Below are 20,676 nucleotides of genomic sequence, written 5' to 3' on the forward strand. Positions count from 1 at the left end.
TTTAAATAATAATATTTATCTATCAGAGGCTTCGGGGAGGACTCAGTAGATAAATAAAAATGCCAAATCCAGTCTACATATCTGGATACCTATGCAATCAACCATAATAATAAAGTAATTCCTTCTTCCTCCTCTTTCTCTTCCTCCTCCTCTTCCTCCTCCTCTTCCTCCTCCTCCTCCTCCTCCTCCTCCTCCTCCTCCTCCTCCTCCTCCACCACCACCACCACCACCACCACCACCACTTCCTCCTTCTCCTTGAATATTTAAGACAGTTGATGTGAATCTGTGACTGGACTAGTTATGTCAAGGGTGTCAAACTGGTGACCCATGGGCTGGATGTTTAACACACAGGCCAAACCCACCCCAGCTCTGTGAAGGGGAAAACATCGCAATACATCATGTGACGGCAATGTGACATGGCAAGTTTGACACCCATGAGTTATGTGACCACACTGAAAACTATTGCTTCTTTAACTATATCATCTCTGGATCTTTTCCATATTGTATTGATGAATAGCACACAATAATTGAAGAAGATATTTGCTAGTTAATTCTTTAAAAAAAACTTATTGCAACATAAGTGTGCAACTGCTTGGCTTCAAATGCTGATGATTTCAGCTAGTATATTTCCTGATCATTAGTCAAGCTGGATGGGAATATTGTAAGAAGAATTCTACCATCTGAAGGATCATAAGATGCCCAGTAGATAATACATTCAGTCCCATTTAAAATCTAAATTGGTCCATAGGTATATACTCTAAAGAAAGAACAGAACAGAACAGAATAACAGGGTTGGAGGTCTTCTAGTTCAACTCCCTGCTCAGGCAGGAAACCCTATACCATCTTAGACAAATGGTTGTCCAATGTCTTCTTAAAAACTTCCAATATTGGAGCACCCATAACTTCTGGAGGAAATTTTTCCTCTGATTAATTGTTCTAACTGTCAGGAAATTTTTCCTTAGTTCTAGGATGCTTCCCTCCTTGTTTAAATAGATATTAGATAATATATTAAATAGTAATAATAGTCTGTAGCTATGAACAAACTAATTTCCATATTCTGTTTTCCTTTAACAGATCTTATAAACAAAATCTAGTATGTTTATTAAGCTACCAAACATATGGACTACATCCAAAATCTATGTGGCAGAATAGAGATCCTCTACCAAAACTACTTAGATTTCCTGTAATATTACATGCAAACCTTTCTTCCTTCATCATAATAAATTATTAATTTGGAGAAATTCATGACCAAGCTTGAGAACTCAGTATCATTAAATCAATCCTACCTATTCAATGTATATGTCTTTTAAAAAAAGATATACTACAGAATATACAGATTTCAGGAAATAGTAGGAATTAATTTTTCCTAAAATAGAAAATATTTTATTATTTACATGAATTAATATGCTAAAGGTTGCAGCTGTATTATTTATAATTAGTATCTTACCAATGCGAGTTATTTTATTATAGGAAAGTTCAAGATTCAAGAGATTACTGCAGCCATATAAACCATGAAGTGATGAAATATTATTTTTGTTCAGAATTAGAATGCAGAGATTTTCTAGATTCTCACAATTAATCATCTGAATGTTGTTCTCCTATTGGGGGAGGGGGGAACAAAGCAAAACAAAGACATAAAAACAGACTGATTTTTTCCTTTGAATTTCAAGATAAAAAAAACGCATTCTGTTTTAATCCCATGTGCATATGCTCAGAATTAAATCTCATTAAGTATAATTTATTTATATATTATAAATATATACTTAATTTCCATATCATATTTTGTCAGCTGGTTTGATAGTTGGAATTGACTCCCACTTGAATAACATTTAGAATTAGGATGAGAGTTTCTAATTTATAATGAAAAAAATGAAATGCCATTAAAATCAGGCTGATTATAGTAATAGTCTTAAAGTAATATTTAGATACAGTAGTATGTCATTCAGAACTGCATTACCTTCTTGTTAAACATTCATCTCAAATTAGAACACTCATGCAAACTTATCTAAGTTTCCAGCCATAATGTTCACATTTCAAATGTATTTAAATATATTCAAATATTGATTGCTGCAGGCTTTAATGTAGCAAAATATCTGGACAAGTACTATTGTTTTATTGTGCAACTGTGAGTCCTTTCTCAAATATTTATGGGGAAAATGCTATGAATTATAGGACGATTACATTTTAAATGCTTCATAAAATTCTTCTCACATCTGATCATTTTAAGCTATAAAAATTACACTATTTCCATTACACCAACATTTAATATGTATCTGTAGTTTTCAAACAATAAGTAATAAAACATAAAATCAAAGTAGCATATAGAGCATGGCTTTTAGCATTCTTTCTATCCTCTTCGTAATATCTTTGCTCTATGTCATGTCACTGGGAGGAAGTGACATGACACAGAAATTGTTACATTTTGAGTCACTGTCCGATTGTTTTTTTTCATAGGAATGAAGGAATAGAGGAATCATCTGGATTATTTCTTTCTCCGCTGCCTACAATTTGATCCATTCTTTTTCCATCTGAAAAAGAAACCTCATCCAAGATGTAATTCACTAGACACTCTGACAGCATTCTCTAGAGCCATAGACTGATTCAATTCAGCATCCAGTGCATTTGAAAACTTCAAACTGGTAGAAGAAATCATAGTCACATTCCACTTTTGTTCCCAGCAGCCAGTATTTTAAGGCATGTTGCAATAAACATTACTGATTTGTTTCAGTTCAGACAACAAGAATAATTTAATGATAGGAGGCAGGATGTAAAGTCATGTTTACATAAATCCCCCTTTTGGGCTGAAGTATTAATGTTTTAAATAAAGATTCTCACAGTAAGCTTGGGAACATTTCTGATTTTTTATCCCCAAAATTACATAGAACATTTTTCTCCAGTTCAGGGGAAATGATTTGGATAGAGGAAGAGAAAGCATGATGTCACAGCTAATTCTCGGTTTCTAAGTTTAATAGAAAAGTGAGCCTTGTAATCTTTTCAAACATTGAGAAAAATGGGAGATCTGCACACTAGATAGCATTACAGCTTCTCAAATTATGCATATTTGAAAGCATGCTTTAAAATGTAATTGCTGGGAATATTAGTAGTTATATTCATAAATACTACCAAATTTCATTTTACCCGGAAACCATTTAGAGATGATAATTCTCTACATGGATTTAAAGTACCCCAAAGTTGTTCATGGCTGCCTTTTCTAATTTTTATTTGATACTGAGGAATGTATTAAATTGCTAAATTGATACAATCTTTGAACATTATTATTCATCTTTATGCAGCTTATAAAACTCTTTTATTTCTTTTCACCCCTTTCTTGCTCTTCTTTTCTGATTTTTCTTCTTTTTCTTGGACGCACTTTTAAATATATATCAAAATGAAACAAAAATATAAAAAATTAATTCTAATTCAGTTACAGTCTGCAAACATCACATTTACCTCTCAATCACTATAGTTGGAAGAGATGGTTACAACTTAAAATAGTTCACTTCTACATACAGTAAAATACACGGTACCTCTACATCTATGTATTTCAAATCCTTGCAGTTGCTGAGTCCTTCCAAGGCAAGTAATCCACAGCGTTTAAGGCTCAAGAACTGAAGCCTTGCACATTGTGATAAAGTGGACAGGCTGCAACCAGGCAAATCTTGAAAGTTAACCGTGGTCACCTATATGTATCCAATAAGAAATAAATACATTTTAATAACATTTGAATTGGACAGCAATAAAAATGGCAATTCTACATAGCTGAACATTTTTTTAACAAACAGCTAGGAAAAATTCAAAACTGTACTTGTGGAAAAAATTATTTCTAACCTTGATCAAGCAGACAATACTATTCAAAACACATGAAATTACATTTATACCAAGCCAGTTGCCTGCCTAACTGAATATTACCCACTCCTGAGTTGTGAAATCTATCTTTAATCACTAATTCAAGCACTCATTTCTACACAGTTAATGATATATTCCTATGAAAGCATGCTGCTTGCCAGCTTAGGTTATTCAGCAATCAAATAGGATTCTGATCCCACTTACTGAAAACTGTTTTTTACTGAGTGCAAGAATTTCTCCTGGACATTAAATGGGGGATTGTGGGCCTTCCTGCAGATTAAAATGTGCATAACTTTCAGGTAACAACTAGAACAACTTTTAAAAGTCACTATATATAAATAATAACAGTATTTACAGGGCATTGGATAGATTTCTAGCATTGATTTACCTGTTGTAGAGAACTCCAAGGGCCTGCCTGAATATCATAGTAGCACTCAGTGGAGGCATCTGGTCAAATGAGCATTTCCGTGGTTTGCTTCTTTCAACCATTTTCTTTGCCTGGTGTTCCTGATAAACTCTGGACCAAGATTTATATGTTTTCATCCAAGCTAGTCTTTTAGCTTCAACAAAATCAGATACAAGTGGTTGTTCAAATAAATTCTTCGAGTTATCACCTTTGGCCCACTGATTATTAACCTCCTCATGAATTTCTTTTGGAGCAAAATCTATTTTACTATTTTCCGAAGCAGAAGATCTGGCTATTTTTCCAGTGTCCCCAGAATCTAACTGAACATGAAGGTAGGGAATGATACTTTCTTGATTACCGGTAACTATTGCACTGGTTTCAAAACTAAGAACATTTGTATTGCTATCTTGCTGACATTCTGCAGTTTCTAAATATTTTTTTACATTATTCTCCAGTGATTCTTCATTATTCATCTCAATATGTTCTTCTCTTCCTGATTTTAACTCTTCATCTTTACTTCTCTCAATATCATTCCATAATTTATCATTCTTTAGTTCATGCATTTCTTGTTCATTTTGTTCTTTGTTTTGGTCTGGTGTTTGTTTTAAATATTTCTTTTCCATAATTAGAATTTTTGGGTCACTATTATCTTCTTGTTCTTTTAACTTTTTAGTTTCTTTTTCTTTATTTGTTATGTCTAAAGCTTTATTTATACTTGAGGGTTCTAGTATTATTGCAGCTCTCCTTTCCTTTTTGACATTTACATTTTCAAAAGTTTTACTTTCCTCTTCTGGTTCTATTTTGTTAGCTGCATTTTCAAGTTCATCTCCTTTCTGGATTCTTTCACTTGTGTTCTCGACTTCCTTTTCTATTTCTTGCTCTTTCTTAGTTGTTTTTTCTGTATCTTCAGTTATATCTAGAGATTCAGTATTCTTTGTTGTCATAAATTCTACTTTGTTTTTTTCTTCATTTTTCAGTTCTCCAATAATTAAATCTCGCTGAAGTCGCACAATTTCTTTCTTTTTTCATTATTCTTCATGTCTTCTCATCTTCTCCTCATTTTCTTTCTTCTCTTTCTCCTCTCTCCTCTTTTTTTCTTCCTTCTTTTCTTTCATTTTTTCTAAAGCCCTCCTTTTCCATCTTTCCTCCTTTTCTTTCATTTCCTTTTCCATTATTTCTTTCATTTCTCTTTTCTTTTCTCGTTCTTCTCTCTTTTTTTTCAAGACAGGACCAAATCTTTTGTTCACCACGAAAGCTCTAAATGTTGTCTGAATTTTTATAGCTGCATTATTCTGCTGTTCCACCAATTGTTGTCTTTCTTTTGCTTTCTGTTCTTCAAAGGCTTTTTTTTCTTCTTCTATTTGTGTGTGCAATTTCATAATGAATTCCTGTATTCCAACAAGACAAGATGCTTTTATAAGAAATATCACAGCTATAAACTGGATTTCTACACATCAACACTATTTCTATGATGAATTTACATATCTGCAAATCTCATTAGATTCTTGAAGATTAAAAAATTTAGAGTTTTCTATGTATTTCATATGGACACATTACTTTCTGTTTATATTCCAAGTTTGCCATTTATATTCTAATATTATATTGCATTCTTGACTTTTCACTCAACATGCCTCTGGAATGGTGCTCCTCCCAAGATCAAACAGCCCCCCAACTTGGTGGTGTTTCAAAGAGGCCTGAAGTCCTGGCTCCTTACCCAAGCCATTGGTGACTGAAGCCTACTTTTAACTTGGGTTGTTTTCTCATTTCTACCCAGTTTGTTATTCTGCTATTTCTCTCCCACCTTTGGTTTCTTGTAATTTTCATGATGAGATTTGTAAACCACCTAGAGTCAATAGGAGTTGGGCAGCATATAAACTTAATTAATGATAAAAAATAGTCAAAATGTATAACTGGGCCAATACTATTTCTAAAAAAACAAATCATTCTTGATATTAGGTGGACTTTATCAGCTTCTTAGTTATTTTATGGTATAAAGGAAACTGTGGCAAATGATCAGCATTTATTTTAACTTTATGTTCTTGCCTCTTCCCTATTCTGTACTGATTATTGGATTTGAACTCTTCTCTGGTTTTTGATTTAATGGAATTACTAAAATAAATTCTATTTAGCCTTGACCTTACCTTTTTTAAATTCAGCCAAATTTTTCATGGAGAAGGGGAGAGTAGCAGCATGATTTTTTTAAAAAATTACATTCAGACTAACCAAACAGTCACTGATACAGCTTCTCCAAGACTATCATGCCACATGTTGAAAATGCATAAAATTGTAACATTAAGAATAATTGGTATGGTATAGAGGTTTATTTTCAGGTGAAAAAGAAGCAGCTCCATATTTTTATAAAAGTGAAAATGGCACATCTTTTTTCAAATACTGAAATATTATTTAAATATTTTAGGCTTTCACATTATAACCAAAAAGATTTGGAGAAAAGGATACTGATGTGGACACTCTTTTTCTAATATGTTCTGATTCATACCCTTGAATTTTCAGTTCATCATCAACCATCATACCTACAATCAGATTCTACATTGAATTTGAAATTCTCTATTGCCATTTACCCTATGATTTGCAGAAAACCAGTTTACTATATTTATAATAGTAAACGACAATTTGCTGAGAATCATACAAATAGCAAAGAAAGGAAGTGTGCAAGGAAGGGAGTCTATACGTTCATTATATGATTTAATTTACCAAATCATTCAAAGTTTGATTTTAGCACAACCTATAAGCTAACCATAAAGATTGTAGGGATGCATGTCCATATAAGTAGTTGGGAACATTCCTGAATCTACATTACCTCATGTTCTTTCAGTTGTTCTTTCCAAGTCTGCTCTTCCTTCAGCACTTCCTCTTCCATCACAGTCTGTTGTTTCTGTACAGAGTATAGACTTTTTGTTGTCATTATTTAAATTAATATTGGATTTAATTATTCTTGGAATCAATACATTATGCGGTCCCACTACAGTGGAATATTTTATTTCCATTGATTTTCAGAGAAGAAAAATAACATTTCACCTCTTTTCCATACCAAATCATATTGAAATATCAGAATTATATTTAGTGTATGTATGTATGTATGTATGTATGTATGTATGTATGTATGTATGTATGTATATATATATTAGGTCGGTCTCTTGGTTATTCGGGTTTCCTTCCGCATTAAATTGGAAGTGTCTTTGCGACGTTTCAATGAAGTCTTATTCGTCATCTTCAGGCTGGTTTACTCGGTATCGTGCTTCCAGGAAGCACATGAAGCAGACTGACACCACCCATGAAGACCTGCCACGACCACAAACACAAAGCCAAACCACAGCAACGCAGCTCACCAGCTCAAGTCCCCTGGCAACTCAGACTAAGCTGAACATAAAACCCCCACCCAATCAGAACCAATGTTCCCTCTAATTTTTTTTCAGGGTGAGCGGAAAAGTATAGTGTGTGAGCTGCACAGTTTCATGCCTGAGCACCTAAGAGAGCAACAGTTTGAACTTCTGTCTCGTCTGCTGGACATTTGCGCAACATTCCAAGCGCCAAGCACTAATTGTGAGCGAGGTTTCAGCCTGATGAATGCCAGGCATGAAAATGTGCTACTCAAACACTATACTTTTCCGCTCACCCTGAAAAAAAAAAGACTTCTGCTCAGCTTTTAGATCATTAGACTGGCTAGAGAGAGACATGGCACCAACAGGGTCCTGGGTCCTGGCATTTTGCAGGCAACCTGTCCTCTCACATTCCTTGGAATGCAACCCATCACATTGAATTAGATTTGCCAATTATCCTATTAAAAGATAATCCTATTATTCTAAAATATGACTAACTCGATATTAAAAATGTAAATATTAATGCTGATAAATAATAGCAGTAATTGTTATTTAGTATGATTAAAATCAGTATTGATATATCAATATATCTATCAAAATTGACAATAAACACTAAAATAACAATACAAATATATAATGTGGAATATAAATGTAATAAATATAATATATAAATGCAACATAAATGTAATAAAATAATTTATCATGAAACTCTCCCCCTTTAAGTAATAAGATCAATTAAATAGTCTAGCAAGTTTGGACAATATGCTATATGTTATGTACTTAAGAATATATATGCCTCAGAATCAGATACAACATCCACATCATTTCCAACTGAGTCAATAAAATGATATGCCATGCCAAAACTATTTTAAATAAAGATATGAAATTAATCAAGTATTGCATTTATTTTTCAAAATGAATGTAGAATTTTTTTTATTATTTAAGTTTTGTACCCTATCTTTTCTAACTAACGTTAACTTTAAAACATGTTACATCAGACTACAATACAAGTAATTAAATGAAGACTAAAATAAGTGTTTTGGCATATTGAGCTTTTTATATTTCTTTCTAATATTGCTTCCTTAGTTGAGAACTTCCTCTCAGCTTACTTACGCATTAACTGTTTGTTGCTTTTATGGCTTATTCATTCACTGCTCCATCTTCAGTTTTTTTCACAGGGGGCAGGGCTTCCTTCCTTCCTTCCACTCCTTTGGCCACCAATTTTGATCCAATTCTCTCTCTCTCTCTCTCTCTCTCACACACACACACACACACACACACACACGTGTTCTTTGGGGGGGGTTGAATTACTCCGCCTCACTGCGCAAAGTCGGCTCAGCATGTGTTCGGCCCCTGCTTACGCCGAATCAAATCTGCAGCCGGCGGGACCATTTCAAAGCCGCCAGTCCTCTTGCTCCTTCTCCTTCACCGGCAAAGCAGCGGCGGTGGTGCCTCCCCCTCCGCTTGGAGCACCTCAGCTGGGCTCTGGGTTATCCCTGCCATCGCCTCCACCTCCGCCACTTTCCTACTAGGTTCCGCGGCCTCAAAAGCACGGCAGAGGAGGAAGGGGGAGGGATAACGCGGGGGCCAGCTCAGGTGCTCCGCGTGGAGAGAGAGGCACCACTGCCACGGGCGGCTCATCAAAACAAGTCTGGGGCGGTCCTTTGCAGGCGGCCAGTTCTAGCCGCCTGCAAAGGACTTCCCCACGTTTGCTTTGGTAGAAAGCTCTGCGTGGCAGTTAGAAATCTCTGCGCGGGGGTTTCTAGCCACGTGCGCGGCCGCGCAGGCGCGCACCTTAGAGGGAACAGTGATCAGAACACAGCCAGGCTCCTAACCAATCAGCTCACACCCCCACTAGAAGTTAAAAGGAAGAAACAGCTACAATCTCACATTGCTCCTGGAAGCACGATACCGAGTAAACCAGCCTGAAGATGACGAATGAGACTTTGTCGAAACGTCGCAAAGACACTTCCAATTTTACGAGGGAGAAAACCCAAATAACCAAAGACCTACATGCAAACACCCGCAAAACCTCAGAAAACATATATATGGGTGTAGGTATGCTAGTCTTGTTGTATTTGGGTCTTTTCCCGTGTAAGATTGAGATTGTCTTGGCATCGTTTTGGCGAGGTCTCACTTGCCATCTTCAGGCTGGTGTTTTGGGGCAGCTCCGATCACACTTCAAGCCCAAAACACCAGCCTCAACATGGCGAGTGAGACCTCACCGAAATGTTGCCAAGACAATCTCAATCTTACACGGGAAGAGACCCGAATACAACAAGACCAGCATATTTATGTTCAAAGGCATTTACAGATAGCAAATGGGTGCTTCAAATGGATAAACTGCAATTTCCAGAATATTTAAATGCATATCCATCAGTTCTTTGTTATTCAGTCACCAAGTCATGTCCAACTCTTTGTGACCCCATCGATCAGATCAGATCTCTACAAATATATTTATGCCATTATACAAAATGAGATGGAAAAGAATCGAAAGTGACAGAAAATAAAGTTTGTACAATCTAATATCCTTCCAGAAAATGTTTTTATGCCATCCAAAGTCACTATTGTGATATAGGCAAATAAATAAATCTAGTTCCTGGCTGTTAATATTTTAAGTAACATTTCTGAAAACTATGTTCTGATTGGTGAAGTTACCAAAGATAAATAAGATTCTTTTTGTACTTATCAAAAAGGTGGTTGCTTTTAAAAATCATTTTAAATTTTTCATCAGTTTTACTTGAGAGTAAAACTGCACTATATAGGTTAAGTATTGGACTATGAGCAGGGAGACCCAAGATTTATATCACTCTCAGACACTGAAGTTTATTGGGTGACTGTGGGCCAGTCATTTTCACTCAACCCAAAGTTGTGGGGAAAATAGGAGGAGCTCAACATCTTGAATTTATGAGGTCAGTATTATAAAAGGTAGTTCATTATTAAAATAAATAAATAAAGTTAATGTTGACAAATAATATTTAATCAGTGATTAACACATTAGAAAGAATCAAAACCCACATATGTTACATGCAGGACTTGCTACTAAGAGTATCCTCAATGTATTGTGTTGATCCTTATGAAGCTAAATTGGTAATACAGATAGTCCTTGACTTACAACCATTTGTTTAGTACTGTTCAAAGTTACGACGACACTGAAAACAGAGACTTATGACTGTTTTTCACACTTACAAATGTTGCAGCATCCCTACAATGATGTAATCAAAATTCAGCTGCTTTGCAATTGGCATGTATTTATGATAGTTGCAGTGTCCCTGGTCATGTGTCCTGGGTCATGAGGACCCAGATTGTTGGGGGCAATATGCTGACTCTGTAAAAACCGCTTTGAGAGGGCTGTAAAAGCACTATGAAGTGGTACATATCTAAGTGCTATGCTTTTGCTATGTGATCCCCTTTTCAGACTTTCTGACAGGGTAAGTCAATGGGGAAGCCGGACTCACTTAAAAACAATGTTACTAACTTAACAACTCCAGTCATTCACTGTGGCAATAAAGGTTGTAAATTGAGGCAAAACTCACTTAACAACTGCCTTACTTAGCAATGGAAATTTGGGACTCAATTGTGGTCGTAAGTCAAGGACTACCTATATCTACATATATGTGGTAGAATGTGGGCCAGAGTCCCAGTAGTGAGAGGCTCTTCCCCCCACAAGCAAAGAGACAAACAGGCCTGGAATTTTTGATATGCCTAAAGAGAGAAGTTCTATTCCCCTCAGCAGTTCGCAGGGTATATCTAGTAGTTATTCAGATAGCTGCTTTAGTCTGCAAGATATCTGTCTACAGGCAAGTAACAATAAAGAAACTACTTTGAAGCAACTGTATGTGTTGTTCTTGGTTCCTTGGGTCTGACAATACAGGAACAAGTTGTTGTCAGGCTCAAGAAATAAAAAAAAATTGCAAGAATAAAAACCTAAAGGGATAAATATCTTCAAAATTCCAAAGAGGACTGAACATGCTCAGTTGGTAGAGAATCTGACTGTTCAATAACGTAACAGGAAATAAAAGAGATATATTCTGAAAGGAGCACTTCACATGGTAATAGTTCATTGCAAAATCCAGTTGCTGTAGTTTGTATAATATGACCTGTAAGTATTGTTACTTTATTCTAAATATATTACCGCATTAAACATTTCTAAGTTCAGCCGTTCATTTTCAAGTTCTTCTTGACGTAGTTGTCGTCTTTTCTTCTCTTCTTCATTTTGAGAGATTTCCATGTCCTTCTTAGCTTTCAACTGATTCATTTTTTCTTTCAATAGTACTTTTTGCTCTTCCAACCAATACTGATACTCCTGCTTGCACCTTTCTTCAACTTCTTGGAAACTAAAGTTGATAGGTATGTCATTGGCATCTAAAAGAATACATATATGCATAAATATATGATTTTCAGTAAAATTATATCATTAATTCATGATGATTTTAAGGGATTTGCATGCATTAAAATAAAGAGACACTTATTTTTATCTGTGTTAATACATTTTAATACTCCCCTAAAGGCTACATTAGAGTTGCCTTAGACCACAAGATGAGTGGCAAATAAATTTGACAATATAATAATCATTTGCAATACTAAATAGATTTAAATTTAATAAAGAAATAAACTTAAAAATAAATTAGGATAGTGAACTTGGGGTCCACTATTTCATCAAAGTGCTTGGGGGTAAAAGTAGCCTTTGGAGACCTGAAAGAAAGAAAGAAAGAAAGAAAGAAAGAAAGGAAGGAACAAAGGAGGAAAGGAAGAAAGGAAGGAGTTCCTTAATTCTGATTTAAGACAAATTTAATGCAATTAAAACTTGATTGCATGTTTGGTTACCTGTTAAAGAATAGCCATCAGCTATATTTTTAGAAGAAATATCCTGATCAGTTTTTAACTCAATAGTACTTTCTGATAACTCACTCATCTGCTCCTCATCTTCTATTTCAGACAATACCTAAAAACCAGCAAATATTTTGAACCTTAAAATTATGAAACCTCAGTACTACATAAAATGATTTTTATTGTTTAGAAAATAAAAAACCGGGGCATTTTTTTATTATGAAAGAAAACTTCTATAGCATTTGTATCAACCACAATCCAAATATGTTTGTACAAAGAGCTGTTAGAAAAGTTCTCTGGTAGAAAGAACAGCAGGATTCAGCTTCCTTATTCTTTTTTGTGAATTGCTGGCCAGAGATACCATTAATTTTCTCACAGGGACTTTTGTGTGCAACCTCAACAGCTGGATCTGCATAGGCAGTGAGGCATAGGTTTGCATTTAAGACTTTTTAGTCAGTTAGTGTCATCTGATTAATGAAGATTTATTCAAACATATAAATGTAAAAATGCCACCAAAACATTTATGGTCTGACACGATACATTATACTGCCAAAATTTATCTTTTCTCTTTCTTTTTTCTGAATAGAAAAATATAATCTGTCATGTTTATTAACCAAAAGTAATGCAATTACATTTTTTAAAATAAATATTGCTGAAACAAAATAATTATAAGGCGCTTATGTAAATGTATACATATTTTCTCTCACAGAAAAAAAATATAAATGAATGTGGAATCCTATACATCTGATTCGGAAGTAAGCCACATTAAACATGTAGCTAATCCAGGCTAAAAAAATCACAACAGGGCTTGTTGGTGGTTGGTAGACATTTGGTTGCTAAGTGTCACATCAGAATTTTGGGAGAGGCTGAAGCATCTATGAAACATGTTGGTAGGATTGGGTTTTAGATTGGAGTGTTAGGGCATCATTAGCTTTTTAACTCTTTTACATGTATTTTACCCCTTGTAAAATTATTTTCTCCTGCATTTCATACTAAAAATGACAGGAAATTATAACTTTCAGCAGCCATGAACAAAGAGGTTTTAGGGACTACTAAAAAGGACACAGAGGTCACAGATTACCAAAGTCTGGCAGTGTTATGAGAAAGTCATACAGTGATAAAAAGTGGGAATATTTAAAGTAAAAAAAATATGTAGAAGTTTTAAAAAAATCTATACAACCTTTAATAATTGGAATACATTTTACATTTTGATTTTTTTCCTACATCTGCACCCTAATTTCCAACTAAAAATTATTATAGTATACACTATTTAAATAAAAAATAATTTAAGATATAAATCTTATTACTTACACATTTTATTCAATGATCTTAGACTGATACTTGTCAGTTCAAATAATTTCACTTAATTGTGTGAAGAAAAAACTAATTTATACAATTCTATTTTGGGTACAGATAATAACTTAATGGCTGACTATATACTCAGAATCTAGAAAATCCAAATCTGTGATTCAATTGTTCCCATCTCTCCCTAAAATTAAATATCACTGCAATCATGATCACCCAATGGATCATTATGTGGAGAAAGAATCTCATGGATATAGCAGTCTTTTCCATCTTAAATGCTCTCAAATATGTGCACCTGAACTCCCAGAATTCTTGCTAATGGTCATTCCGGTTGATGAATAAAATTGAAGACCACAAGAAAAGGAGACAATTATCTATTCTATACTCAATTCCTAATTAAAATCATGTTTTTGATTGTCTGAATAAAACATTTCTTCTGAAGAATGAAGTGTCCTTTAGATGATCTAGCCCCAAATGTTTAAAAAACAAAAGATTAAAGAAGCTTATCTGGTAGTTAATTCCCACTGAACTAAGTTAGGCTCTTTTTAGCAAACAAAGAGAAACCAGATATTTATTGATAGATATTAATTTTAAGTAAAAACAAAAAACATCTGAAGATGTACTGTGCAGAGATTATTAGCCCTTATAACATCTGTTCAATACTCAAAAGCATCAGATTCAAGTTTCATGCACTGTTTCAAGCAATAAGAGTTTGCTTGTTCAGATTTAGCTGAATGATTCCTTTTCACCAACATAATTTGATTACAGGATAGCAAAAATTGGTCTTGCTGAATTTATCGCAATTTCACACAGTAGAAAATATTAAAGTGCTATAAAATGGGGCAGTGGGATAAAATGGTGCAATCAAGTAGGGGGCTGTGTGTGTTTGTGTGTATACAATACCCTTTTTTTCAGTTCTTCTGGATCTTCATTATATTGAGAAGCTAATTCAGCTAAATATTCCGAACCGTTGTTAGGAACAATATAATAGACATCACCTGCAAATGAAGAAACTGTTACTCATACTTTGAGTACACTCATTTTAATTCCTGAATATTCAGATGAAACATTTCTTGCAAGTTAGTTGAAATTCTGAGTAACATAATTATATATCTCAACGATAACAAAATTAAACAAAAATGAAATCCTTCAGATAGTTTCAGGCAATCTACTTAGCACTTTCTTCCAAGTAGACATGCTTACTATTAAGGTGTTGGTAAAATTAGAAGTGTAATCTTGAAATAACTACATTTCTAATTTTATATCACTTGATTAATCATGAACTTACCAAAAGACAGACAATCAAAAGCATCACTTCAAACTGAAGGATTGCCAAAAATCTTCCAGGACTTTCATTGTCTAACAAACAACAAAATGAGAGAATACAACCCTATTCTCCCTATTTTGCTGTAATAGTCAGTCTATCTGAAATTATTATTCATTTTTCTACCCCATCAAGTCAAAGATTATAAATATCTCATACCAAATCAGTTTCTCTTCTTTAAAACACATTTAAAAATAATACAAATACTGCAGACAGAGATACTAAGAAGTAGAAAATTTACAGTCAATTTCAATTTACAAAATCAGAAGCACTAAGATATTTTCAGTGTTCTCCTTCAATTTTTTTCCTCTAGCGTTTTTGTGCAAGTACATGATTTGCTTTTCTGTCTCTAATAAACTGAGTTTTGATCCATTGGTTGTGAAAGAAATTGACTGACTGACTTGTTATCCAAGCCTGATGTGAACTAGCCGAAAGTTATCCAGTGTGCTTTCATGCCTAAGGTGAGACTAAAACTCAAAGATAGCTGGTTTTTAGCCTGGTGCCTTAACCACTAAAACAGACTGGATATTATTCTCCCTTAATAGGACAAATTGGTTAAATATTATTCTTCCTCACCGTCCTCAAACACTCACCAGCAGTTTTCTCCTTGGAACCCAGTTATTGAGAAAATAGGTCTGCCCTATCACTAGACAGTTCAGCAGAAATTATGTAGTAATATATTATTTTGTCCCATAATATTCTGCTTCAGAATAAAAATAGTGGTCTATTATTTGTAGAAATATATACAATAGTTGAATGTAGATAGAAAGTAGTATTACTTGAAGAACTTTTACAGAATAAATGCCATATGCATATGAAAAAATAGTTTGCTAAATCACTACTTACTTGAGAATTCATCATTTTCCAAATCTTGCAATAGAAGCTTTTCTGCATTTTGACTTCTGCTTCTCACAAAATCTAAATACTGGAGAACAGATTCTGGTAATTCTTCTGGAATCTAGATGTAGATTTTACATTATTTAAAATTGACAGTTACTACTATTAATTATGCTTAAGTTAGATTTGTCTTCAACCTGTCCCTACATGTGCAAGATAGAACTAGAACTTTTACAACCAACATTTAGTAGCTCTGTTAGATAGAACAGTAATTTTAGAAAGAGGAAGGAGAAAAGTTTAATTAGCCCAATCTATTCTGATCGTTCAAAGAAAAGTTTGACACTCTCTTTTTAAGATAAAATAAATTTCTAAAGGGAGTACAACTCAACTTTTTAATAGTGCATTTTAGGCAAAGTCAACCATTTCATCTACGAAGTCCCAAATATGTGATCTATGTATATTGACTCAGAATTCTGTCTTTAATTCATATATAGATAGCCCAAGCACACGGAAGGCCTCTGAACAGCCCACCATGATGCCCCAGCCTTTCCTATCAATTTATATTCCCCAGCTCTACCCTTCACCTCTTTGGTGACTGATGGAATGCAAGTCTATTAGTCATCTCTGTATGTAGAATACCAATCATATTTCTGAAAGCAGTATTAGATTCTTCTGGGAAAGAAAATGAGACAGGGAAGAAGTATGAGAACATTCTCACATACCCTGCCCCCCCCCAAATTGCTGTAAATTCTAAATAGCTCCCCAGACATCACTGAGATTCTCTCTATTTTAAAAAGATTATCTACTCTGAGTTTAAAAAAACCCACAAGGATATTCTCCGCTTCCAGAGGGAAACAAACAATAAGCATAAATGCATTTATTTATTAAATTTATTTGCCACCTTCTTGCTATGGGGCTACTCTAGGTGGCTTACCAAATTAAAAGAAGTGTAAGTATAACAATAGTAAATTAATGGAACAATAGAATAAATAATGAAAAAGAAAATAACGATAGTGATATGAAAATAAAAGATGGATAGGTAGGGAAGTAGGAAGCAAGGGTTGATATCAATCCAGTAGCCACCTCTAGTCTGGTACTCCCCCTTTGAGTCTCCAGGCCAACTGGCAGAGCCAGGTATTCAGGCTCTTACTGAAGGCTAGGAGGTTGGAGGCAGATCTTAGTTGGAGAGTAGGATGTTCCAAAGGGTAGGTGCTGTGGCAGAGAAGGCTATTCTTCTGGATCCGAATAGTCAGAGTTCTTTGACCAATGGGATCTAAAGTAGGCCCTCTGCCAGCATGAATGCAATAGGCTTGTCCTAGAGGGACAAGTCAATTTAACAAGTATCCTGGATCTATTCCATTAAGAGCTTTGAACCATACCTGGAAGCAGACTTGTAGATGTGCAGTTTGTGAAGCAGTGGTGTAATATGGGTCATTCTAGGACCCTCAAAGCCTTCTCTTGCTACTGCACTTCAAATTAGCTGAAGCTTCTAAATGGATTTCAGGGGTAGCCCCATGTACAGTGAATTCAGTAATCCACATGAGAGATTACTTGAGCTTCAGTCACTGAGTGCAGGGAGTCAAGTTCCAGGTAGGGTCACAGTTGGTGGGAAAGGCTCTCCTAGCCATGTCTACCACCTGTTCTTTGAACAGAAATCGTGAATCTAGGAGAACTGGATCTGAATGAGGTAGTGCAATCTGTCCAGAACTAAGGATGATAGAACTCAGATTTTGAGGCTCCATGCACCCAAAGCCAGTTGGACTTGCTAGGATTCAGATGAAGCCTGTTGTCTCCCATTCAGGTCCCTACAGCTCCAGGGACCATCACCTGGTGCCAGATGATCTCCCTCAGCTGCTTCATATAGATGTTAAATAGGAGAAGAGAAAGTACTGAGTCCTGAGGAATGTTGCAAGTGAGCAGTCAGGGAGAGGATCCATCAACACTGTTTGAGACCGGCCCTGGAGAAAGCAACCGAACTAGCACAAAACTGTACCTCTCAACTCCAGCAACAGTAGCTAGCTCAAAAGGATACCATGGTTGATGATATTGAAGGCCGCTGAAAGGTCAAACAGAGCGAAATGGGTTGTATTGTCCCCATTTTGCTCTTGCCAGAGATCATCCATAAGTGTGACCAAAACTGTCTCTGTCCCATAGCTCTGTCTTAATCCTGACAGAAAGGGGTTCAGAAAATCCATTTCATCCAGGACCCCCTAAAGGTGCTAAGCAACAGCCTTTTCAATCATCTTCCATAAAAAAGATGGGAAATTGGATTAAAGTTGTTGAGGCAGGTGAAGCTGACAGTTTTTAAAGAAGAGGATAACCAGGGCCCCCTTAAAAGGTCCTGGGAATACCTCATTTTGCAGTGAGGAATTTACCACTGTATGAACCCACCCACTGTTGGTCACTGTCCTGGAGGTTTGTACCAGCCAGGAGGGACAAGGATCTAATTCCTAGATTGGAGTTAGAAAAAAAAAATAAAAGGGAAACCAAATTTGAAAACAAAAAGCATTCTATGCAAAAAGACTATATATTCAAGGGGGCTAAATGATAAAACATGTATGACATTATTATAGAATGCTGCAACATGTCTGACACAAATATGTAATAGATGCATTTGCATTATGAATGTGTATCACCATTTAAGTGTCATTATAGTTTGTTGTACATGTTTCAATACACAGACACAAAATGCTCTGCAAACTTTATTTTATCAGTCAATCTGGGAATGATATTCACATATAGAACATGACATATTATTTTATAATATTAACATAGTAAAATCTTTTATTGCTCCTATTATTCTGGAATACTTACTGTTTCACTATCACTTGAACTTTCTGCTGATAAATCAGTATCACAATCATCTGCTTCCGATGAATAGTTAGTTTTCCCCAACTCAAGTTCTATTTCTTCTTCAATTCCTACATCATCATACACTTCTTCCATCCTTTCTAATGTAAAAACATACATATAAATAAACAAATATCTATGTATGCATATATCTGCTTATATCTACATATATACACAAATTATTCAATTTTCTATTTACTGTTATCTTTAAGCCTTTAATTACAAAAACCGTATTAAAATAAAAAGAACATGTCTCAAAAATAGTAAATGTAGTGGTAGGTTAAATAATTAAAATGGGCAAAATCTTAAAGTTGAGAGGTAATCCTTCTTAAGTGAATATTTAACTAGCCAGATATTAATTGGATAACTTGTAAAATGCTCATTAGTTCATCTCCTCTCATATTATGTGTGTTTATGTCTCTCTGTGGCGCAAATGGAGTTGCAACTGCCATCTATTAATAAAATAGAAGCGTTCAAGTTTTATTTTAAAATAACATGAATCTATTCAATTTCAGGCTATCCAGATTTGAGATGACATGTACATAATTCAGTTAAATACATATGAACGAAGAGAAAGCAATTATTCTTTCTCACGGTAACTATTACATTGGCATAGAAAGATAGATGGAATTATCTATCTCAGCTTTATCTCAGATTTTAAATTAACCGGTGCCTACCCTGCCTATAGAACTCCGCTTTCTTCTAAGTGGGTGAGGACTACAAGTTCCATGGTGCCTTTGAAAAGTAATCCTTAAAAACTTATTTGAAAGTATCCTGTTGAATGCTGGGAGTCGTAGTTTTGAGTTTTGTTTTCAGGTAAAGACTGCCCGTATCATCACGACGCTTTAAAAAATGTTCCATGGCCTTTTTTAAAAAAAATTGAAGATTAGAATAATCCCATTTCTCGTTATTCAGAAACCCTTGGTCTTTACTTGTTTCTGATGTCGCTAATCACCAACCTGATTGAGAACGCAAGACTTCAGAGCAGCGAGCTTCACTGTTGCAGGAAGTGTAACCATAGTGACAGGAGACGTGGGCAGTTACGCCTTTGCTATGGAAGCCCAAAGTGATCGTAATAGAGAGAAAGCGAAGAGACGAGTGGTGGAGGAAACAGTGGCTTCTTTGTTGGGATTGAACGGCTCTGGGTTTTTGGAGATATTTCTACCCCTTTTTGTTAATCAAAACACACATTAGTTTTGCAATTCCGTGTCCTTTCACGAAAAGAGACCTTACCTCGATTTTCGACTCCCCTTTCCCTTCCCTGTTGAAAAGCAGCTAGTTGAAAAGCAGCTAGCCATATTTAGACTATTAGGAAACAATATCAGAACAACAGTTCTTAATGCTTTTATGTCACTTCGATTATTGGGATTTAAAAAATAATTTATTGGTAAAGAATGTTTATCGTTACATTAGCAAGAGTTGGATGGAATGGATGGAACTATCAACCATAGCAGGAGCATGTAAGATCTCTTATCACTACCACCACCCCTCCAAATATCTTTAAAATTAACCAGGCCTTCCCATAAAATTGTATTTGAATTCTGTAGCATAATTAAGAAAGGCAAATGAAAAACAGAATCCAGCTTCTACTGCAGCTTCTACATGAAATAAGATACTTCTGCTTACTTTTAGCTTTGATTAAGACACTGATATATTTTACTGAAAAGACGTTATAATTTTGTTTGAAAAATATGATACATTAAACCATTAAAATATCAGTTTTTCAAAATTACCCTGATATGCGGCACAATTCTGTTTTGTTGAATTGGTTCAATTCATAAGATGTTAACTCCTATATTCAGATGCCAATGGGGAAAAATAAAGTGAAAAGAAGAGAAACTCTTCATAATAAAATATTCTTAAATATCTTCATTGGAGTTTTCCTGGTGAGAAGCAGTTATATAATTGTATAATAAAATGTGATGATCTATACCTTCTAC

The 20,676-nt window shown here is 34.9% G+C and overlaps 1 protein-coding gene across 1 annotated transcript in view; it reads right to left on the reverse strand.

The window, feature by feature from the left end:
• LRRIQ1 (leucine rich repeats and IQ motif containing 1) overlaps positions 1 to 19,765 on the reverse strand; it is a 99,605-nt gene extending 79,840 nt beyond the window's left edge. Inside the window, 11 exon segments of the mRNA XM_032221680.1 lie at positions 1,448 to 1,598; positions 3,528 to 3,680; positions 4,235 to 4,260; positions 4,263 to 5,640; positions 7,071 to 7,145; positions 11,726 to 11,955; positions 12,418 to 12,535; positions 14,629 to 14,723; positions 15,896 to 16,007; positions 18,701 to 18,837; positions 19,696 to 19,765. Coding sequence (XP_032077571.1) covers positions 1,448 to 1,598; positions 3,528 to 3,680; positions 4,235 to 4,260; positions 4,263 to 5,640; positions 7,071 to 7,145; positions 11,726 to 11,955; positions 12,418 to 12,535; positions 14,629 to 14,723; positions 15,896 to 16,007; positions 18,701 to 18,832 — 2,470 coding nt within the window. The 5' untranslated portion in view covers positions 18,833 to 18,837; positions 19,696 to 19,765.
• Positions 19,766 to 20,676: the final 911 nt, after the last annotated feature.

This window comes from Thamnophis elegans, chromosome 7 (genome assembly GCF_009769535.1).
Source record: "Thamnophis elegans isolate rThaEle1 chromosome 7, rThaEle1.pri, whole genome shotgun sequence".
Classification (NCBI taxonomy): Eukaryota; Metazoa; Chordata; class Lepidosauria; order Squamata; family Colubridae; genus Thamnophis; species Thamnophis elegans.